Source organism: Hylobates moloch, unplaced genomic scaffold (genome assembly GCF_009828535.3).
Source record: "Hylobates moloch isolate HMO894 unplaced genomic scaffold, HMol_V3 SCAFFOLD_18, whole genome shotgun sequence".
NCBI lineage: Eukaryota > Metazoa > Chordata > Mammalia > Primates > Hylobatidae > Hylobates > Hylobates moloch.
The window spans coordinates 69,436,297-69,454,738 of record NW_026652293.1 but is presented as its reverse complement, the minus strand read 5'-3'; the positions used below and the strand labels follow the sequence as shown (position 1 = coordinate 69,454,738).

The 18,442-nt window shown below is 40.0% G+C and overlaps 1 protein-coding gene across 7 annotated transcripts in view; it reads right to left on the bottom strand.

The window, feature by feature from the left end:
* Positions 1 to 18,442, bottom strand: part of MTR (5-methyltetrahydrofolate-homocysteine methyltransferase) — a 110,517-nt gene that overhangs the window by 33,912 nt on the left and 58,163 nt on the right. For all 7 annotated transcript variants that reach the window (XR_009210707.1, XR_009210706.1, XR_009210708.1 and 4 more), the window contains exons 19-22: positions 11,900 to 11,989; positions 10,567 to 10,719; positions 9,543 to 9,650; positions 8,333 to 8,433 (exon numbers count right to left, since the gene is read on the bottom strand). Coding sequence is in view for 4 of the 7 variants with exons in the window: in XM_032136453.2 (XP_031992344.1) it covers positions 8,333 to 8,433; positions 9,543 to 9,650; positions 10,567 to 10,719; positions 11,900 to 11,989 (452 nt within the window). In the remaining 3 variants the exon portion in view is untranslated. The remainder of the gene's footprint in view (positions 1 to 8,332; positions 8,434 to 9,542; positions 9,651 to 10,566; positions 10,720 to 11,899; positions 11,990 to 18,442) is intronic.

Here is an 18,442-nt window from a genome sequence, read left to right as displayed (position 1 = left end):
TACCACTGGATTTTTAGCTTGTACTCATATTACTTTTTTAAAAAGAGTTAAAAAAAAAAAACAAAAAACTATGACATATGGAATCTTCAGTAAAAAGTAAGACAACTTCAAATCAATGGTAAATATATTCAGCTTTGTTGGCACTAACCCGGTAGCAAATGCACGCTGGAGGTGTTAATGATGTATAACCACTGCAGGTTATAGCAGGAGTGAGATGGTACCACACGCTTTTTTTTTTTTTTTTTAAACATATTGAAGAAAGTCTAGTACCTGGATCTTTTGTTAAACAATGACTAAGCATAGACTGTCACATATAAAACTAGGAAAAACAGCATACTGCTTTTAAATCAAGACAAAAAGGCATCATTTCAAAGCTGATTTTTTTTTAACATTGTATATGTTTTAAAATTCAACTAAAACTCATCAGTATGATGGCAAGAATCATCTTGCTGTCACTGCTTTTTCTTGTTTCAGCAGTGTTTCTCTCAGGAACGTCTTATGTGGATGCTTGCCATGTTTAAGGAAGAGTAAGGAGATTGTTGTGGCTGGGACAGAAATGGAGAAGGATAGAGTCGTGGGTGATAAGTTCAGAGGAGGAGGAAAAGGCCAGAGCCTGTGTAGACTTTGCATCAGAATCACCAGGGGAGCCTTCTCAAAATCAAACAACCTGAAGCTTGGACTCCATTTTCCAGAGAGTGTGATTTAACTGGCCAGGGGTGGGGTTCGGGAAGCTTCCAGATTATACCCACTACACAAGGGCCTGGCAGACCACTACAAGGGCTCTGAGTTTTACTGAGTGAGGAGAGAAATCACTGGAGGGTTTGAACAGTGGAGTAAGAAATCTGACTTAGATTTAACAGATTTACTTTGGACTGAAACAAGTCCAGGGTAGAGAAGCAGAGACTGGTTAGGCTGCGGCAAAAATCCAGACAAGAAGCAGTATAGGTGGAGAGAAGTGGTCAGATCCTGGAAATACTGTGAGAGGAGAACTGATGGGTTACATGTGGGTTATCCGACGAGAGGATGACACAAGAGTTTCGGTTCGAGCAGCAAGAAAAATGAAGTTGCTATTTCTTGAAATAGTGGAGAGTTGGGGAGGTGTTCACAAAATGGTGGCAATTAGTTCAGTTTTCAAAATATTAAATTTGAGATTTCTTTAGATATCCAAATGGAGCTGTCAGGGAGTCCACAGGATATGTAAGTCTAAAGTCTGGGGGAGAGATCCACAGTGGAGATACAATTTGGGACTTGTCAGTACATCAGATGATACTGAAGTCACAAAACGAATGAGACAACTTCAGCCCACCCCTGGCCTTGTTACTCCAGGTGTGCTCCTGTACCAGCAGCACCAGCCCTATCTGAGAGTTTGTTGGAAATGCAGAACCTCCAGTCCAGACCTACCCTAATCAGAATCTGACTTTTAACAAAATCCCCAGGTGACAAGAAGGTACATTACAGTTTGAGAAACACAAACCTAGACAGTGAAGACAGAGAAACGGTCCAAGGGCTGAGCCCCAGAACATTTCTGTGTTTAAAGACCACTCCCAGAAGGAGAGATCAGCAGGAGAGAATCATAACCACTGATCAGTGAGGTAAACAAACGACTGAGAACACTGAGTCAGGGGCCTGGGCGACAAGTTCAATTTCCAGCTTATTAGCCTGCCTTCGAAGTCGTCTTGCTGGGGAAATAGTCGAACGTACTATCAATTAGAGGGGCAATTCCCACTATTTCCACACATAGAAAATGACACTTATGGTACTGAGATGCACAAAGGAAGTTGCTCACAGCCCTGGTCAACCCGTCTAGGACAGAGGCCCCAGTTCCACTCTCGAGCAGGAAAGAGAATGGGTTTCCTGGCACATCTGAGTTGAGAAATTGTTGGCAAGCTCTGAATTAGAATATGGTGTGGCAAGTACTACAATGAAAGCATTTACAGTGTACTATGTATGGAAGGCCCAAAATGGGTGACAACCAGAAGCATCCTAGGGGGAAGTCTGAAATGGATTTTGAAAAATTAAGTGGGTATTAGCTGAAGGAAACAGGGAAGTCTAGGCAGAGACCTGCACTATGAGGGCCCAGAGTCCTGAACTAGCTAGGAATCCCAGGGTATGTGAAGCCGGAGAAGAGGGCACAGGTCAGATCCAGCCTGCCCTCTGTGCCTGCTACCATTCTTCCCACCATCCCTCTCCATTCCCTCTCACCTCTGCCACAACCTCCTGTTTTACCCCTACACATAACCCCATCTTCCTTGACTCTCCCTCAGTTTCCCTTTGTCATTTTGAGCCATACTCTATGTCTGTAAGCCTCTCCCTATACACATTCCTGTATTTCGCCACATGGGAGGCTAAAGAGAATAAAAATGAATGCTACGGAAGATGCTGATTTTACAGTATTTGTTTTAAAGTGCTCAGAACAGAGGTTGGGTATGGAGGCTCATGCCTGTAATCCCAGTACTTTAAGAGGGCACGGAAGGAGGATCACTTGAGGCCAGGGGTTTGAGTCCAGCCTGGACAACATTAGCGAGGCTTTGTCTCTACAAAAAAACTTTTTTTTTCAGTGCTTAGAATAGAGCTATGAGAGCAAGCATTTAATTTGGATACTAATCCAGGAAAAAAAAAAAAAGTTGCACTGAATGTTTTAGCAAAGGCATCTCATACTATTTAAGAATACATAGAATTTCGAAAATAAATACTGTAATATAAGACAAAAAGTCCTTTTCGTCTCCAGAAGAAATTTAAAAAGGAAAATAAAACTGCATCTGCATCCTTTTAAGGTACCTGATACTTGCTGTCATTTTACCCTTTATTTCCAAGTTAACTAAGGTGGCAGCCTATCTGCTGCTCCTGCAATTCACACATGCCACCTCAAGATGGCATGTGTTTCCATCCAGTCTACAGTCCAGCCATGGTTTCCAACTTGTACTTAAGCAGTGCCAGTGGGGTCTGTTGACATTTCTATTACTTTTTAAAAAAATAAACAAAACAAATTGTTGATCTCCCCTTCAAAAAATGGATCCAAAGCCTCTAAATAATTATCAGCATGTGAAGTGCTCAGAGAGACTGCATTACTATATCCTTGACTTAGGTACAGTCATGTTCCTCACTCAGCTGAACATTCCAACATTATACAGTTGGGAATTATTTTCATGCTCAGCCATATGCTGCTCTTTTACTTATACTAGACAGTTATATTAAGAACCACTGGTTATCAGACCCATGTTTAAAAATATTAGATGTATGATGTATAACTTTAAAATGTATCTTGAAATAGCATATTTTTCTTACATAATTAAACACTGTGCATTATCTGTAATGGAAAATGTCCTCTTTTTTCTTTTCCTAGTTATTATTACAGAGTATATGTAAAATTAACCTCAATGGAATTAATCAAAAATATTTCCAAATATTCTACATTATTTCTTGAGGGGAATTTAGAATACAGACATAATTCAGAGATGCTGTAGGTTCAACTCTAGACCATTACAATAATCTCAATAAAGTGAGTCATGTGAATTTTTTGGTTTCTCAATGCATATAAAAGTTATGTTTACACTATACTGTATTATGTGTGCAATAGTATTATGTCTAAAAGAACAGTGTATACATACCTTAATTTAAAAACACTTATTGCTAAAAACAAAATGCTAATAATCATCTGGGTCTTCAGTGAGTTGTAACCTTTTTGCTGGTAGAGGGTCTTGACTTGATGTTCACGGCTTCTGACTGATTAGAGTGGTGGCTGCAGAAGTTTGGGGTGGCTGTGGCAATTTCTCAAAATAAGACGACAGTGAAGTTTCCCACACCAATTGAACCTAACTTTCACAAAAGATTTCTCTGCAGCATGTGATGCTGTTTGATAGCATTTTACTCACAGAACTTCCTTCAAAATTGTAGGCCAATCATCTCAAACCTTGCTCCTGCTTTATCATCTAAGTTTACGTGCTATTTATCCTAAATCCTCTGTTGTTATTTCAACACTGTTCATAGCCATCTCAAGAAATTACTTTCTTTGCTCAGCCTTGCTCAGCCATAAGAAGCAATTCCTCATCTGTTGAAGTCATATTACGAGATTGTAGCAATTCATTCCCATCTTCAGCCTCCACTTTTAATTCTGGTTTACTCTTGCTATTTCTACCACATCTGCAGTCACTTCCTCCACTGAAGTCTTGAATCCCTCAAAGTCATCTATGAGAGTTGGAATCAACTTCTTCCAAGCTCCTGTTAATGTTGATATTTTGACCTCCTCCCATGAATTACAAATGTTCTTAATGGCATCTAGAATGGTGAATCCTTTATACAAGGTTTTTTGATTTACTCTGCCCAGATCCATCACTATCTATGGCAGCTACAGCCTTACAAAATATAAGACTTGAAAGTAAAAATTCCTCCCTGATCCACAGGCTGCAGAATGAATGTTGTGTTAGCAGGCATGAAAACAATATTCATCTCCTTGTATATCTCTATCAGAATTCTTGTGACCAGGTGCACTGTCAATGAGGAGTAATATTTTGAAAGGAATCTTTTTTACTGAGCAGTAGGTCTTAACGGTAGAAGACCTACTTAATATATTAAGTATTATATTATTATGATTAATATACTTAATTTAGGCAGGTAGAAGAATTTTCAGAATGGCAAATGAGCATTGGCTTCAACTGATAGTCATCAGCTGTGTTAGCCCCTCCACAAGAGAGTCAGCCTGTCCTTTGAAGTTTTGAAGCCAGGCATTCACTTCTCCCCTCTAGCTATGAAAAGTCCTAGATGGCATCTACTTTCAACAGAAGGCTATTTCATCTACATTGAAAACCTATTGGTTAGCATAGCCACCTTCCTCAGTGATGTCAGCTAGAACTGGAAAACTTGCTGCAGCTTCTCCATCAGCACTTGCACTTCACCTCGTACCATTATGTTAGGAGACAGCTTCTTTCCTTAAACCTCATGAACCAACCTCTGTTAGCTTCAAACTTTTCTTCTGCAGCTTCTTCACCTCTCTCAGCCTTCACAAAATTGAAGAGGGTTGGAGCTCTCTTCAATTTGTTATTGCTCCAGCAACGCCAGACTGCTCTGGGTGAGACTCTGGCTTAAGGGAATATTGTGGCTGGTTTAATCTTCTATCCAGACCACTCAAACTTTCCTCATAACAGCAGTGGGGCTGTTTTGCTTTACTATCATTTGTGTATCCACTGGAGAAGCATTTTAGATTTCCTTTAAGAACTTTTCTTTTGCATTAACTGTGCTATTTGGTGCAAGAGGCCTAGTTTTCAGCCTATTTCAGTTTTTGACATGCCTTCCTCACTAAACTTAATCATGTCTAACTTTTGACTTAAAGTCGAGGTGTGACTCTTCTTTTCACTTAAACACTTAGAGGACTTCAAGGCCATTACAGAGTTATTAACTGGCCTAATTTCAATATTGTTGTGTCTCAGGGACTATGGAGGCCCGAGGAAAGGGACAGAGATGGGGAATGGCTGGTTAGTGAAGCAGTCAAAACATATATATTTATGGATTAAGTTTGCCATCTTCTATGGGTGTGGTTCATGGTACCCCAAAACAATTAAAATAGTAACACTGATCACTGATCACAGATCATCATAACAGATATAATAATAAGGTTTGAAATATTGTGAGAATTAGGAAAATGTGACACAGAGACGTGAAATGAGCACATGCTATTGGAAAAATGCCATCAAGACACATGTTCTATGCAGGATTGCCATAAAACTCAAATTTTTACAAAACATTGTATCTGCAAAGCTCAGTAAAGTGAGGTACAATAAAACAAGGTATGACTGTGTTAATATTAGACATTATACTTGTTTACAACTCAAGTCAAAAAAAATATTGTAAAGTAAGGTGACATATTACGAAGTCCCAGCTTTTGGAACCAAAAGCCCTGAATGTGGCTTGACACTTGCTAGCCATGTAACTATGATGAAATCTCTCAAGTTCTCTAAGTTTTCTCATCTATAAAAGGAGAAATACAATAACAGGCAGGGTAGTAGGATCAAAACCATGAAAAGAAAGGAAGGATAAAAGAAAAGAAAGGAAAGGAACCAAAACAACAACAACAAAAAGGTGACAAAGAAAAAAAAAAATCAGTGATATAAAAGAACTGTATAAATCAGGAAGTGGTAAACAAATGGTAGGTAATAGTAGATTCTTGGTGAATACATCCTTAGTTCTATTCAAATCCTCAAATTTGCAATTCTATTGCATCATATCTTCCCCATTTAAAAAATACATTTTCTCTCTAAACAGAACTGTCAGTTTTAGCCCTCTCTATTTCTTTTATCCCCACAAAGAAAAAACATTGTTATTATTTTGTGAGATTCACTGCAACAATGATAAAAAGCCAGGAAAGAGAAGGATTAGATACAGGATAGGTTGCTAGACTCACTCACTAGGCTGGGTAATTCCTTCAAGCATACTAGCCTGGTACTGACAGTAAAAGTACACATTATTCCATAAGACAATCTCCAGGGACACTTGTCTACTAGCTAACACCATAAAATTACACTCACCAATGGAAGAGTCTATGTGTTATCACACACAAGCCAAAGGGGTGTTTGACATGAAGTTTGCACATTCGCTTGTTTTTGTAAAATGAAAGTAACATTTCATCAGAAGGTGTTTCTCCAGTTAGACTTATTAGCAAAGATACGCAAACCCTCAGTGCCCAACATATAGCAACTGGGTTTGTTGCAGGAAAGCCTTAGGCTTAATACGCAGTCTTCACAACTGCTGACATTCAGTTCCAGTAGCACCCTGGAGAAATGCCACAATGTTCCCTGGCTTCTTAAAACGTCTTTACTGCAGAAATAAACATTGCCAGTATAATACTCTCAGCTAAGAATCCACTGATCAAAATAAATAATGATAAAGCACATGACAACTATATCTCAAGAATCACTTTTAGGAAGTTTACCTACAAGTCACTTTCTTCAATGGTTCTTGTCCCATTATTAAGGCTGAACATGTACCTGGCTATTTAGCCTGAGAAACAGTAAACTTTTTCAAGGAGAAAAGTCAACTAAATCATTTTGGTTTCTCTAGTATAATGCCTGGTATGTAGAAGATGATCTATAAACATTAACTGAAGTGAATTTTAACTGATTGTGATGAATGCAAACAGGAACCAACAACCTCAGGTTTGCAAAGGTAAGCCAATAGCAGAAATGCTTTGGAGACTTTAGGAAGCAAACACCTTATCCAAATATTTATTATATAGGTAAAATCTCATTACAACTATCTATCTTCAATAAATTTATCTCTTTAAAAAATAATAAGTATATGGATAGAAACAGTATTCCTCGTTTCCAGGACTAGGAGAGAACACTAAGTCTTTAGACAGTAAGTGAGCAGGTAAATAGAAGTGCTTGTGAAGACAGTCAGAGGGAAAAAAAATGCCTTCCTGACACTGCTCCTCTGTCTCCAGCCTTCCTGAAAGGTTCTTAGCTGCATTTAATTAGCCTTGAAGGCAGAGACGGATACAAATGTTGACAGCAGGGAGAGAGCTTAGCAGGTAATTGTTATTTGACAGCAAAGAAGAGAACTGAGGAGTACAGGGATAGCTCCAGTCAATTTTCTTCTCTATCTAGAGAAAATAGCACATTGGAAAGAAGTCTATGACTCAAAAGGACTGTTGGCTGGACATGGATATGGGAAAGCATTATTTCCATCAGGCTTTTCGTTACAAAGAATATGTTCAAATCTAAGCAAACCATATACTTACTACAGGTCATCAGTCTCACATGGAAATGACTTTGTTATGAATTATTTATTAATTATAATGAGATATATCAGAAAGGGGTTTTACTTGTATACAACATTCCAAAATCTAGCTTAATCATCACCAAGAACACAAGGTCCTGGCTCTAAGCAAAGCCAACTGAGACTTGTACAGAGAAGGCCTTCCTGTAAAACTCCATTTAGCCAAGGTCTCATAAGATCCCGGTTCTAAAATCTGAGTTTAGTGAAAGGAAAAAGAGGATATGATGAACACCACTGGCCATGGGAAGGAGCCTGATATTCTGGCCATTAGCGCCTCTGTCCCAACATCCAACCCCAGGAATCCTCTGGGCAGTTTCCACCCCACTTGAATAGCTTTTACTATTCCTTATGTCCTTTTTGAACATGGATAATTACTAACTTATTTCATTTGAAATGCTGTGTTCACGTAGAAAATTCAAAAACACAGTAAGCAAAAAGAAATAAAAAATAACCTCTAACATCCACTGCCATGCCCTACTCTTCCCACCCATGAAAGAATTATTCTGTGAAAAAGCTCTCATTTTTAAATGGAAAAGGGGTTGAAATAGGTGAGGTCCTAACTTACCGGAAATTATTGCAGCCAAGGACTACTCCAACTATGTTCTTGCCTATGTCGTGCACGTCGCCTTTAACAGTGGCCAGCACGATGGTGCCCTGGTAAGGGTCCTGGAAAGGAAGCCAAGCAGCTCAGCACGGCAGGGTTGTTCAGGGCAGAACACCTAGTTCTCCACAGCCAGGCAGGGGCCAGCACAGAAAGCAATTCAATACAACCAAGAGCACCTCAAAGACAGACCTGGAAACCAAAGCCCAAACAGTTCAAAGGAGGCCCACCTAATGGGCTAGCCCAAGGGGCTTCAGCCAAGATCAGGGGGTCCCATCCTTTCAAAGAACAGTTGATGTTCACACACAAAACAGCCCCACAGCTGAAGACCACATCCTTAACTCTGGGTGCAGGGGAACCTATTTGACAAATGTTTACTGTTAGCAATTAAGGGAGAGGCAGGGGAGAGGGGAAGGAACAGGTTAACTGTACGTGTATGTCCCATCCGAATCTGAAAAACCACAACAGCCCAGGCAGAGGGCACGTGAGTATCTTTCCTCAGCACTGCTGTTGTATGCACAGTTAGCATCCCCCACTACTCCCCAAAAAAAGAAAAAAAGCAAAACAAGGATTTTTATAAACTCTGTGTTAGTCTGAGCCATTCACAAACACAGATCAATTTAAAAATTCAGAATCCTAGGGGCCAAAGCTGCCTGAGCTTCACAGGGAGCTAAACAAGGTCAAAAAGCTTAATGATTTACTCTGGTGGTGCAGCCAACAAGAATTAAATTGAATCCAGAAGTGGTGCCAAGGACATCACCAGCAGAGAGACTATTCAGTTAAGAGTTTTCTAAAAACAAGCATGACTCAATTACCTCAAGGGCAGGGACAGAACTTTGCAGTGAGTAGTGCCTGGCACAGTACTTGGCACATCACAGGAGCTTTGTAAATGATCAGTTAATGAAGGCACAAATGAATGAACTGGCTTTGTCTTGAAAACATGGGTTTTGATTGAAAAATTGTATCTATATTAAAAATGTTATAAAGCTACATTCAAAAGAAAGTCCCAGAATATTCTGATACTTGGTTAAAAAAGGGAGAGATGTGGAATCATTTCTCTATTTTATCCTCAATGAAGAACACAGCCAACCCTGACTGCTTAGGCCCCTACCACCACCTCAAGTCTTCCAGGTCAACTCACTAAACGCCCATAGGCCTGAACAAAATGACCTGCCTCTTCTTCTACTGTGCCGTTAAGCACTCTGGTTTCTTCTCTTTCTTTTTCCATGAACGGGATAAGGTGGCCAACAGCCTTCTTCATAACCCGGGCTGACTTTATAACCTGAGAAAAAAAAGCATAGGATCAGGTATCTTTCCCAAACCACCGGAACAACTGCTGATGGCCATTTGTGAAATGTGGGCACACATTAGGAATGTATGCTTTGACTTCAGGACAGCTACACTGGAGTCTTTTGACAGTAGGCAGAATAAAGGATAAGCTCCCCAGAGGGAAAGCCAGTTAATAATAAGGTACAGCAGAAAGAAAACAAGGCTAGAAATCAAATGTTGCAATTTCTGTCTTCTGAACTTTTGCTTTTTTTTTTTTTTCTCTGTCTAGGAGGCCCTCTATCTTTTATCCAAGAGTTCTATGTATCCTTCAGGACCAAAGCTTCTCTACCATGAGCTCGTTCCCAGCCTTCTCTTCTCAATCCCCAGCTTTAAAACTCACTTAAAATGCCACACAGCCACTAACCTACATGCTCAACAAGTATGTGTTAACTGATGTGGTTAGGCAGCTGCTGTAAATCAAAGTAAGAGTTCTGGTTTTACTTTAAACAAACCACTTAATGTACCATCATTTAAAACAGTAACATTTGTCTCAAAATATGCATCCTTACAGATGAATAGTGCCTGGTCAAATCAAGTCTTAATGTTAGTAACTCTACATTTATCTTGGGTTTTATTTTACTTTTGGAGGGGAGAGATAGGCATTGGGGGTAAGAGGTGATACAAAAATTAGAACATAAAGATTATGATAGATTATGATGCTAAGAATTTTCGGATTTCCAACATCCACACCACTCTGAAGATGGATTCTTCCAGACATGACTCCTAAACATATTTAGAGAAGGAATGACTAGCCAATACCATTGAACTCTTGTCCAAATTAAAACCTGAGAAATATATCCCAAATCACCATTTATTAAATGACAAAGAAAAGATGCAATTGTGAAAATTTCTCCCCATATTTTGCCAACCTGAGGTAGAAACATTTTTCCAGCTCCAAAAAGATCACCAACAATTTTCATTCCATTCATCAGGGGTCCTTCAATTATATTGAGAGGTCGGGGATATTTTTCTTGGTTTAACCTGGCTTCCTCAGTATCCTCAATAATATGTTTTTCAATGCCCTAAAAAAGACAAAAAAAAAAGAAAAAAGAAAGAAAGAAAAAAAAGTCACCTAAAAAACTGCCTTACCTCCACAGAGCCATCATGAAAATGCTTAAGAGCACAGATTCCAGAATCAGAGTGCACGGATTCAATCTGGCTTCCTATCACTAATTTAGGCAATTCAATAAGCCTCAGTTTCCTCAATTAGAATATTACAATAGTATCTCATATGTTTATTTTGAGGATTGAGATAAAGTGCTTAGCTGGCTTTATTGATACAAACAAAGTAAATACCTCACACACTTCCAAAACAGAATGTTGTATGCAGTAAATACATACAATTTTATATGCCAATTTAAAAAATGCTTTAAAATATACCTTAGTAAAATGAGCTAATGGAGAAGGACTAATAAGTTCAAATGCATCATAAAATACATTTTGTATCTTAGTGTTTTACCAGATTATACATTAATAAATACCTGTGGGGAAATCAGTAAGTTTTCTCACTGTAATGCTGTAGGGCTGGGGAGAAATGACACTGGATGGGGCCCTTAAATGAAGTTCAAACCCATGAAGCCTCCATTGACTTATCCACCCTTCAATGACAAGCCCCACTCCTCCAAGGTCCCCAGTTCAATGATCCTTGGATTGGCCAACTAGCTCCACAAACTGAAATATGTGAATCTCAAAAGGTGCAAGAGTTAAATGTTAAACTCCAGACCCAAAAAACAAAACAAAACTCTGAGATTCTCCAGACTCACACATGAGGAAACTGAAGCCAAGAGATTATTGATCTTGCCTAAAGCCTAAAATTCCAACTATGAAACTGACTTGCTGACCAACTGACCAGCAACTTGGTCCAGGACAGGATTCGCAGCCTCGGCACTACTAACACTTGGGAGGGAATATTCTTTGTGGTTTGGGGCTGTCCTGGGCACTGTAGGATGTTCAGCAGCATCCCTGGCCACAGGATGCCAGTAATACCTCCTATGCACAGTTATGACAATCAAAAATGTCTCTGAACACTGTCAAATGTGCTACGGTGGGTGGGGAAGGCGGCTGGGGGACAGGAAGAGGGACCTCCCCAGGTTAAGAATCAGTGGTCTAGGCATCTCCTTCTCCAGCTGTCACAATGCCCGCAACAGGATCAGTCAGCCACGATGAGCCTCCAGCCCTCCAGTTCAGGCTCCTGTAACTCACCTTCACAAGGGCATACTCAAGGCGTTCTTCGACAGGGCCATTTCTCCACTCATCAGTCTGAATGACTTTCTTCCCTCCTGTGCCTTGAGTCTGAATTGAAATTGAAACCAAGAAATGGATACAACTCATCACTAACCAAACTGATGGCAAACAAACAAACCAACCAACAAACAAAAAAACCTGTGTCTTATTCTTCTTTTACTTTTCCAGCCCCTAGTAGACTGTCCAGCATAAAATAAGATCTCAATGAATGTTTGAGGGAAGGAGAGGGAAAAATGAGAAATCTTTCAGGGTTTGAACTGTTAGTATAGAGACAGAGTAAAGTTCCATTCTTTCTTTTCCCTCTTTTCTAAAAATAACAACTCAAGACAAAATTTCCAGGACAGTAAGAGAAGCTATATTTCAAACCCGATGAGCCTTCAAAGCTCTCAACAAGGATCACCAGTACCCACAAACAGATGCAGGGAGGCCATAATGAAGCTAAGTCAGACATCAAAGGTGTGCATACTAGGAGGTGTACAACACAGACTATGCTCTCAAGGATTCTGCCATTGTTATGGTTTGAAGGTGTCCTCCAAAAGTTGCGTTAGAACCCCAATCCCTCTGCCCCCATGAATGGATTAACGAATTAATGATGGCTGGATTAATGTTGCTACCATGGAAGTAGGTTTGCTATCTCTCTGGCTGTCTTGCTCTTGCCCTCTTGACATGAGATGCCCTCTGCCATGTTATGACACAGCAAGAAGGCCCTCACCAGGGGCCAAGGCCATACTCTTGGACTTTCCAGCTGCCAGAACTGTGAGCTAAATAAACTTCTTTATGAATTACCCAGTCTTTGGTATTCCGTTAGAGCAAAAGAAAACAGAGTGAGACAGCCATGTCATAAGAGAGGTAGAAAATACGTAAAGAAAGAAAGAGAGTATATGTCAAGGGCTGAATGAGTACATAATACAGACTAGGTATGTGGGAATTTTGAGGAAGGAATGGTTATCATAAGCTAAGGTGGCAAAGAAAGGTTTCAAAGAAGCTGAATGATGAGACAAGGCAGATTCAGCAAAGGAACAAAAGCGCAATGATCATGGCACACATGATAAATTGCATTACTTTATTGTTTTCTCCACCTCAACTAGTGGTACCAGCTGCTAAACCGGAAACCTAAGTATCACCTTTGAATCTCCATTCACTACTCAAGTTCAATCAATCACCTCATCCTAATGATTACACCTCAATACTTTTTCTCTCCACCCTGTTTCCATTTTCACAGCCCAAGAACTAAGTGGTCTCCACAGCCCAGAATCATTCTGGTCTCTAATTCATCTTGCACACTGTAGCCAAAAGGATGCTTCCAAAATGCAAATCTGATCCAACTGCTCCCTGTGAAAAAAATATCTGTGTAAGTTTCCTATTGCTTTCATGACATGGTACTGATTCCTTACCATGCCATCCAATGCCCTGATGAGATGGTTTGGCTGTGACCCCACCCAAATCTCATCTTGAATTGTAGCTCCCACAATTCCCACATATCGTGGGAGGGACCCAGTGGAAGGTAACTGAATCATGGAGACGGGTCTTTCCTGTGCTGTTCTTGTGATAGTGAATAAGTCTCACAAGATCTAATGGTTTTATAAAGGGGAGTTTCCCTGCACAAGTTCTATCTGCTGTCATGTAAGACGTGCTTTTCGCCTTCCATTATGATAGTGAGGCCTCCCCAGCCACGTGGAACTGTGAGTCCATTAAACCTCCTTTTCTTCATAAATTACCCAGTCTCGGTTATGTCTTTATCAGCAACATGAGAATGGACTAGCAGACCTGCTCTGGCTTTCTCCTACAGCTTCCTCTTCTGCCATTCCCAACAAGCTTCAGCCATCCAGAACACTTCTGTTCCTTATGCTCCCCATCATCTCTTCACCACCAGGCCTTCACATTTGTTCATCTGACATACATTTATGCAGTACCTATGACCATGCCAGACTCTGGCTAGATGCAAGTATCTCTCCCCTGGTAGGGACCACCAGCACTGCACTCTACCCCCAAACCTTGGCCTGGCTACCTCCTTTATTTCTCACAAGTCTCACCTGACCTATCACTTCCCCTGGGAAGCTTTCCCTGACCACCTCTAGTTTGGGGTCAGAATCTCCCTCAGGCTTCTCCTAGCATCCTGCACTTCCCGTCTCACAGCACTTGCTGCGCTGGGTGACAACTACCTCTACATATTTTTGCATGTGTCACTGAGCTGTAGGCTCTCAGAGGGTAGGGGTACATCTCTCCTACTAGTTAGATCCTCTAAGTTCAGTCAAATGAATGGCACAAAGCGACACTTCAGTAAATATTAGCTGGATGAATTAATGCTACACAAAGACTGATTTTGCTGGAGTAATGTTTGTCCAGGGTGGTAGAGGCCAAGACACAGAGGGCCAAAAATCCATGCTGTGGAGTTTAAATTTAACCTTCCAGGCAATTGCATGGGCAGAAAAGGGAGACATTATTCAAAGTTCTAAAGCTGCAGATTAACATTCAAAGTCACATTTTTAAGGGAATCACAAAATGGGGAGAATATTTTAATAGTCCTTGATGAAAGCCTGGACTCAGTAGTGATAACAGGAGGAAAGGAAAGGACAAATATAAAGGTATTAATAGACAATAACTAAGAAGGAGAGGAGGGAGAAATGCAAATCAAAAGCACAATGAGATACCATCTCACGCCAGTTAGAATGACGATCATTTAAAAAGTCAGGAAACAACAGATGCTGGAGAGGATGTGGAGAAATAGGAATGCTTTTACACTGCTGGTAGGAGTGTAAATTAGGTCAACCATTGTGGAAGGCAATGCGGCGATTCCTCAAGGATCTAGAACCAGAAATACCATTTGACCCAGTAATCCTCATTACTGGGTATATACCCAAAGGATTATAAATCATTCTACTATAAAGATATATGCACACGTATGTTTACTGCGGCACTATTCACAATAGCAAAGACTTGAAACCAACCCAAATGCCCATCAATAATAGACTGGATAAAGAAAATGTGGCACATATACACCATGGAATACTATGAAGCCATAAAAAAGGATGAGTTCGTGTCCTTTGCAGGGACATGGATGAAGCTGGAAACCATCATACTCAACAAACTAACACAGGAACAGAAAATCAAACACCGCATGTTCTCACTCATAAGGGGGAGTTGAACAATGAGAACACATAGACACAGGGAGGGGAACATCACACACCGGGGCCTGTCGGGGGGTTGGGAAGCTAGGGAAGGGATAGCATTAGGAGAAATACCTAATACAGATGATGGGTTGATGGTGCAGCAAACCACCATAGCACGTGTATACCTGTGTAACAAACCTGCATGTTCTGAATGTGTATCCCAGAACTTAAAGTATAATTTTTTAAAAAAGAAGAAGAAGAAGAAGAAGGAGAGGAGGAAGGAATTGGGGAGAACTCCAAGATTTAGGGCCAAAGTGGTAACTGGAATAATAACAACACAAGGACTCTCGTATGTTGAAAAACCTGAACGAGATAGTAATAAAAAAGTCCCTCTGATGTTCACAGTCCCATCACTTGATACCTGTAAACACCATTGGTTCTATTAGCCACACAATCAGACAATTCCTACCTGGGGGATGGAGTTTTGCTGTGTAAAAACAGGGCAGTGTGTTCCAAACACTCTTGAAAAATGGAACTAGTATGTTCACAGAAAAATACCACAATGTGCCAGACTTATGGGGTGGGAAGGGGGCAAAAAATATATGATTATGGACAGAGGCAAAAGAGGATACAAACAGCAGTAAAGAATTCACTGAAGTGTTGGAGGTTGCGATGTCTAAAAACCATCCCACCTGATAGCTATGTTCCAAACCTATGAATTTGACTCAGGAAAGCAACACTTAAAATGAAAGAGTACAGTTAAAAGCAGTTATTTCAGAAGTACAGAATGGCATGCTGAGGCCCATCTCACTATTCATGTAGTTATTCAATAGGGAGTTCTCCATGATATACATACAAGGTGCTAAACAGTTTTCACACACTAAGGAAGACCAGACCCAGGCACACTGTGGAAGCTTACATAGAAAGCTACCAAGCAAACAGACCAAGCAATTGTCATGTCCATCTGGCTACTCCTTGTAACTGTACGTGTACAAAGCTAATGAGAAAAACTAGTTCTTCCCACTCTAGAGTTGCTTCTGCCTCACAGGGGCCTCATGGTTGTGTAGGTTATCAAAGGGAGTAAACTGCTGCAGAGAAAGCCAAAGAAGAATGTGAGCTCAAATGGTTAAGAAAGGGATCAAGGCCAAATCAAAGAACAGAAAATTTTCCCAGAAAGTATCAAGAATATTCTCAAGCTCCCGGGTCATTCCACAGCCATCCTACCCAGAGCAGCAATCCTTCCACTCCATAGGAGGCCTGGCTTCCATTAGGGTACCATTTAATAAAGATCCTCCATGTAAATTACATGGTATCTGGAAATTTTTTTATCAAAAATAATTTACTTACCACAGGTCAGTCTGAACTAAATTAGGAAAATTATTTTTCAGAAAAATCCCATTCCTCCCCAAATGTGAGATTAGAGAGCCTTGGAAGATCAGAGGCTATACTCTTCCCACTAGTTTCAATAATATATCAGACAGGAATCTGGGTGCAGACTTCCTCATTTGCAATAACCGAAAGAGATCATTCTCTTATAAAAGAGAAAAAAATCCCTTGACTCTTATTTGCCTCATAATATTCCTGCTCTTCATGCTCCATTTGCACTCAGCGCATCCTAAGGAATTGCTACAGAGCTGGCGACTCCCAGGAGTTATTAGAGGATACCTGTTTTGGTTATTAATTCCCTTAATGGCAACGGAAGTCACCTTGAAGGCAGACAGCCTCCCTAACAGAGAGGTCAGTGGCTTATAAGAAGCCCTCGTGGTTACATTAAGAATGAGGAAATTCTTCTATGATGAATATGATGAATTGTTAAACTCTTGCAATTGCTATTAAGATTTCCCTCACTTTGACAGTGCCTCTAGGTGCAAAACCTCTCGGCAGCTCAGCATGACATACAGAAATGAAAGCTAGTAAACAAATGCTAAAAGTGAGTACAGACCAAAAGAATGTCTAGCACAAAATACAATGCCAAAAAAACCTTAAATGGGAACGGTCTTACATATAAGGAGCCCCTTTCCTAAGTGAGAGGGCTGCCTTCTTTGGACAGATCAGGGAAAAGATAAAAACACATCATTTCATGGGTTAATTAAGAACTGTCTAGTATGACTTCATGATAACAGAGGCTATGATGCCCCTTTGGCCTTCAAAAGAACTCTTTGACAATTATTAATGAAGGGCCCCCTACTAGGTAGAAGACAGACCATGACTCAAAACTCAATAGTATAATGCCCATGTCTCAATGTTCAAAGAATAAGACAGGGCTAAGCACTCTGTCTATGTGAACAGAAACGGTCAATAGGAAAAAAATTAAAAATCTATGGAATGTTTCTTAAGTCATGTGCTGAGAAGTAGAACTTGATTGTATCTGCCACAACCAAATGAAACATTCTGTCCTGGGTCCATATGAGAAACTAGAAATATTCTTAAGGAACTGAGAGGAGGGTCATGTGAGCGTAGGCACAGTGTCCGAACTCCTTTCAGCTTTGTTGAGCCTAAGGCTTCCATAAGCAATTTCAGAAATCTAAGTCTTACTACCAGTAAGGCTGATAAAACAAGGATGTGGTTAATCTCATAGTGTCCTATCCTTCTTCCAGAGCATGTTATTACTCTTCTGTGGAAGAGGGAAAGTTGGCAGTTCTATCAGAGCTAAATTCAGATTCTAACATGAAAAATATTAACAAAGTTGGCAAGAGACACAAAAGCATCCTACCACTTTCTCAACATGCTTTGTGGGAAAAATATCTTCCTTTGCCATCATTCTCTTAAACAGATTAAAATGCAAGTTCTTTTGAGGTAAAGATCTCAACTTTCCTTAAACTGAATTCTAAGAAGAAGCATCTACGATAGATACTTCATGTGCCTAGGATTGCGCCCAACATATACATGAGAAACAAGCTGGTGTTTGAACTAGCTATAATTATACTCATTTTTTACAGATCAAATGTGCACAGACCTCAAGCCTTGAACTGCAGAACTTTGCCACAGATGAACTAGATCCTAACATAAACAGGTACACAAACCAAAACATGTAACAGTGAGGACCATGTAACACTAACATAGCCACACAAGAAAATCCAGAACAGCTATTTTAAATAATGAGGTAGAAAAATATCAAGTAAAATGGAAATATGTCCCCAGTACACTGCTAAGAAAAAAAATTACCATAAAAGCATCTAGAGTATAGTTCTATTTTTGTAAAAAATGTGTGTATATGTACCTATGCATGCATATTCATTTTGCAAAAAGAAAAAAAACTCCCATTACTTAAAGGTTATAACAAAATCTCAAGTGTTTAACTTTGGGTGGTAGGATTACAAGTGATTTTTATTTTCTTCCTTTGCTTACCAGAATTTTGTAAATTTTCTAGAACTAGTATGTTACTTGGTAC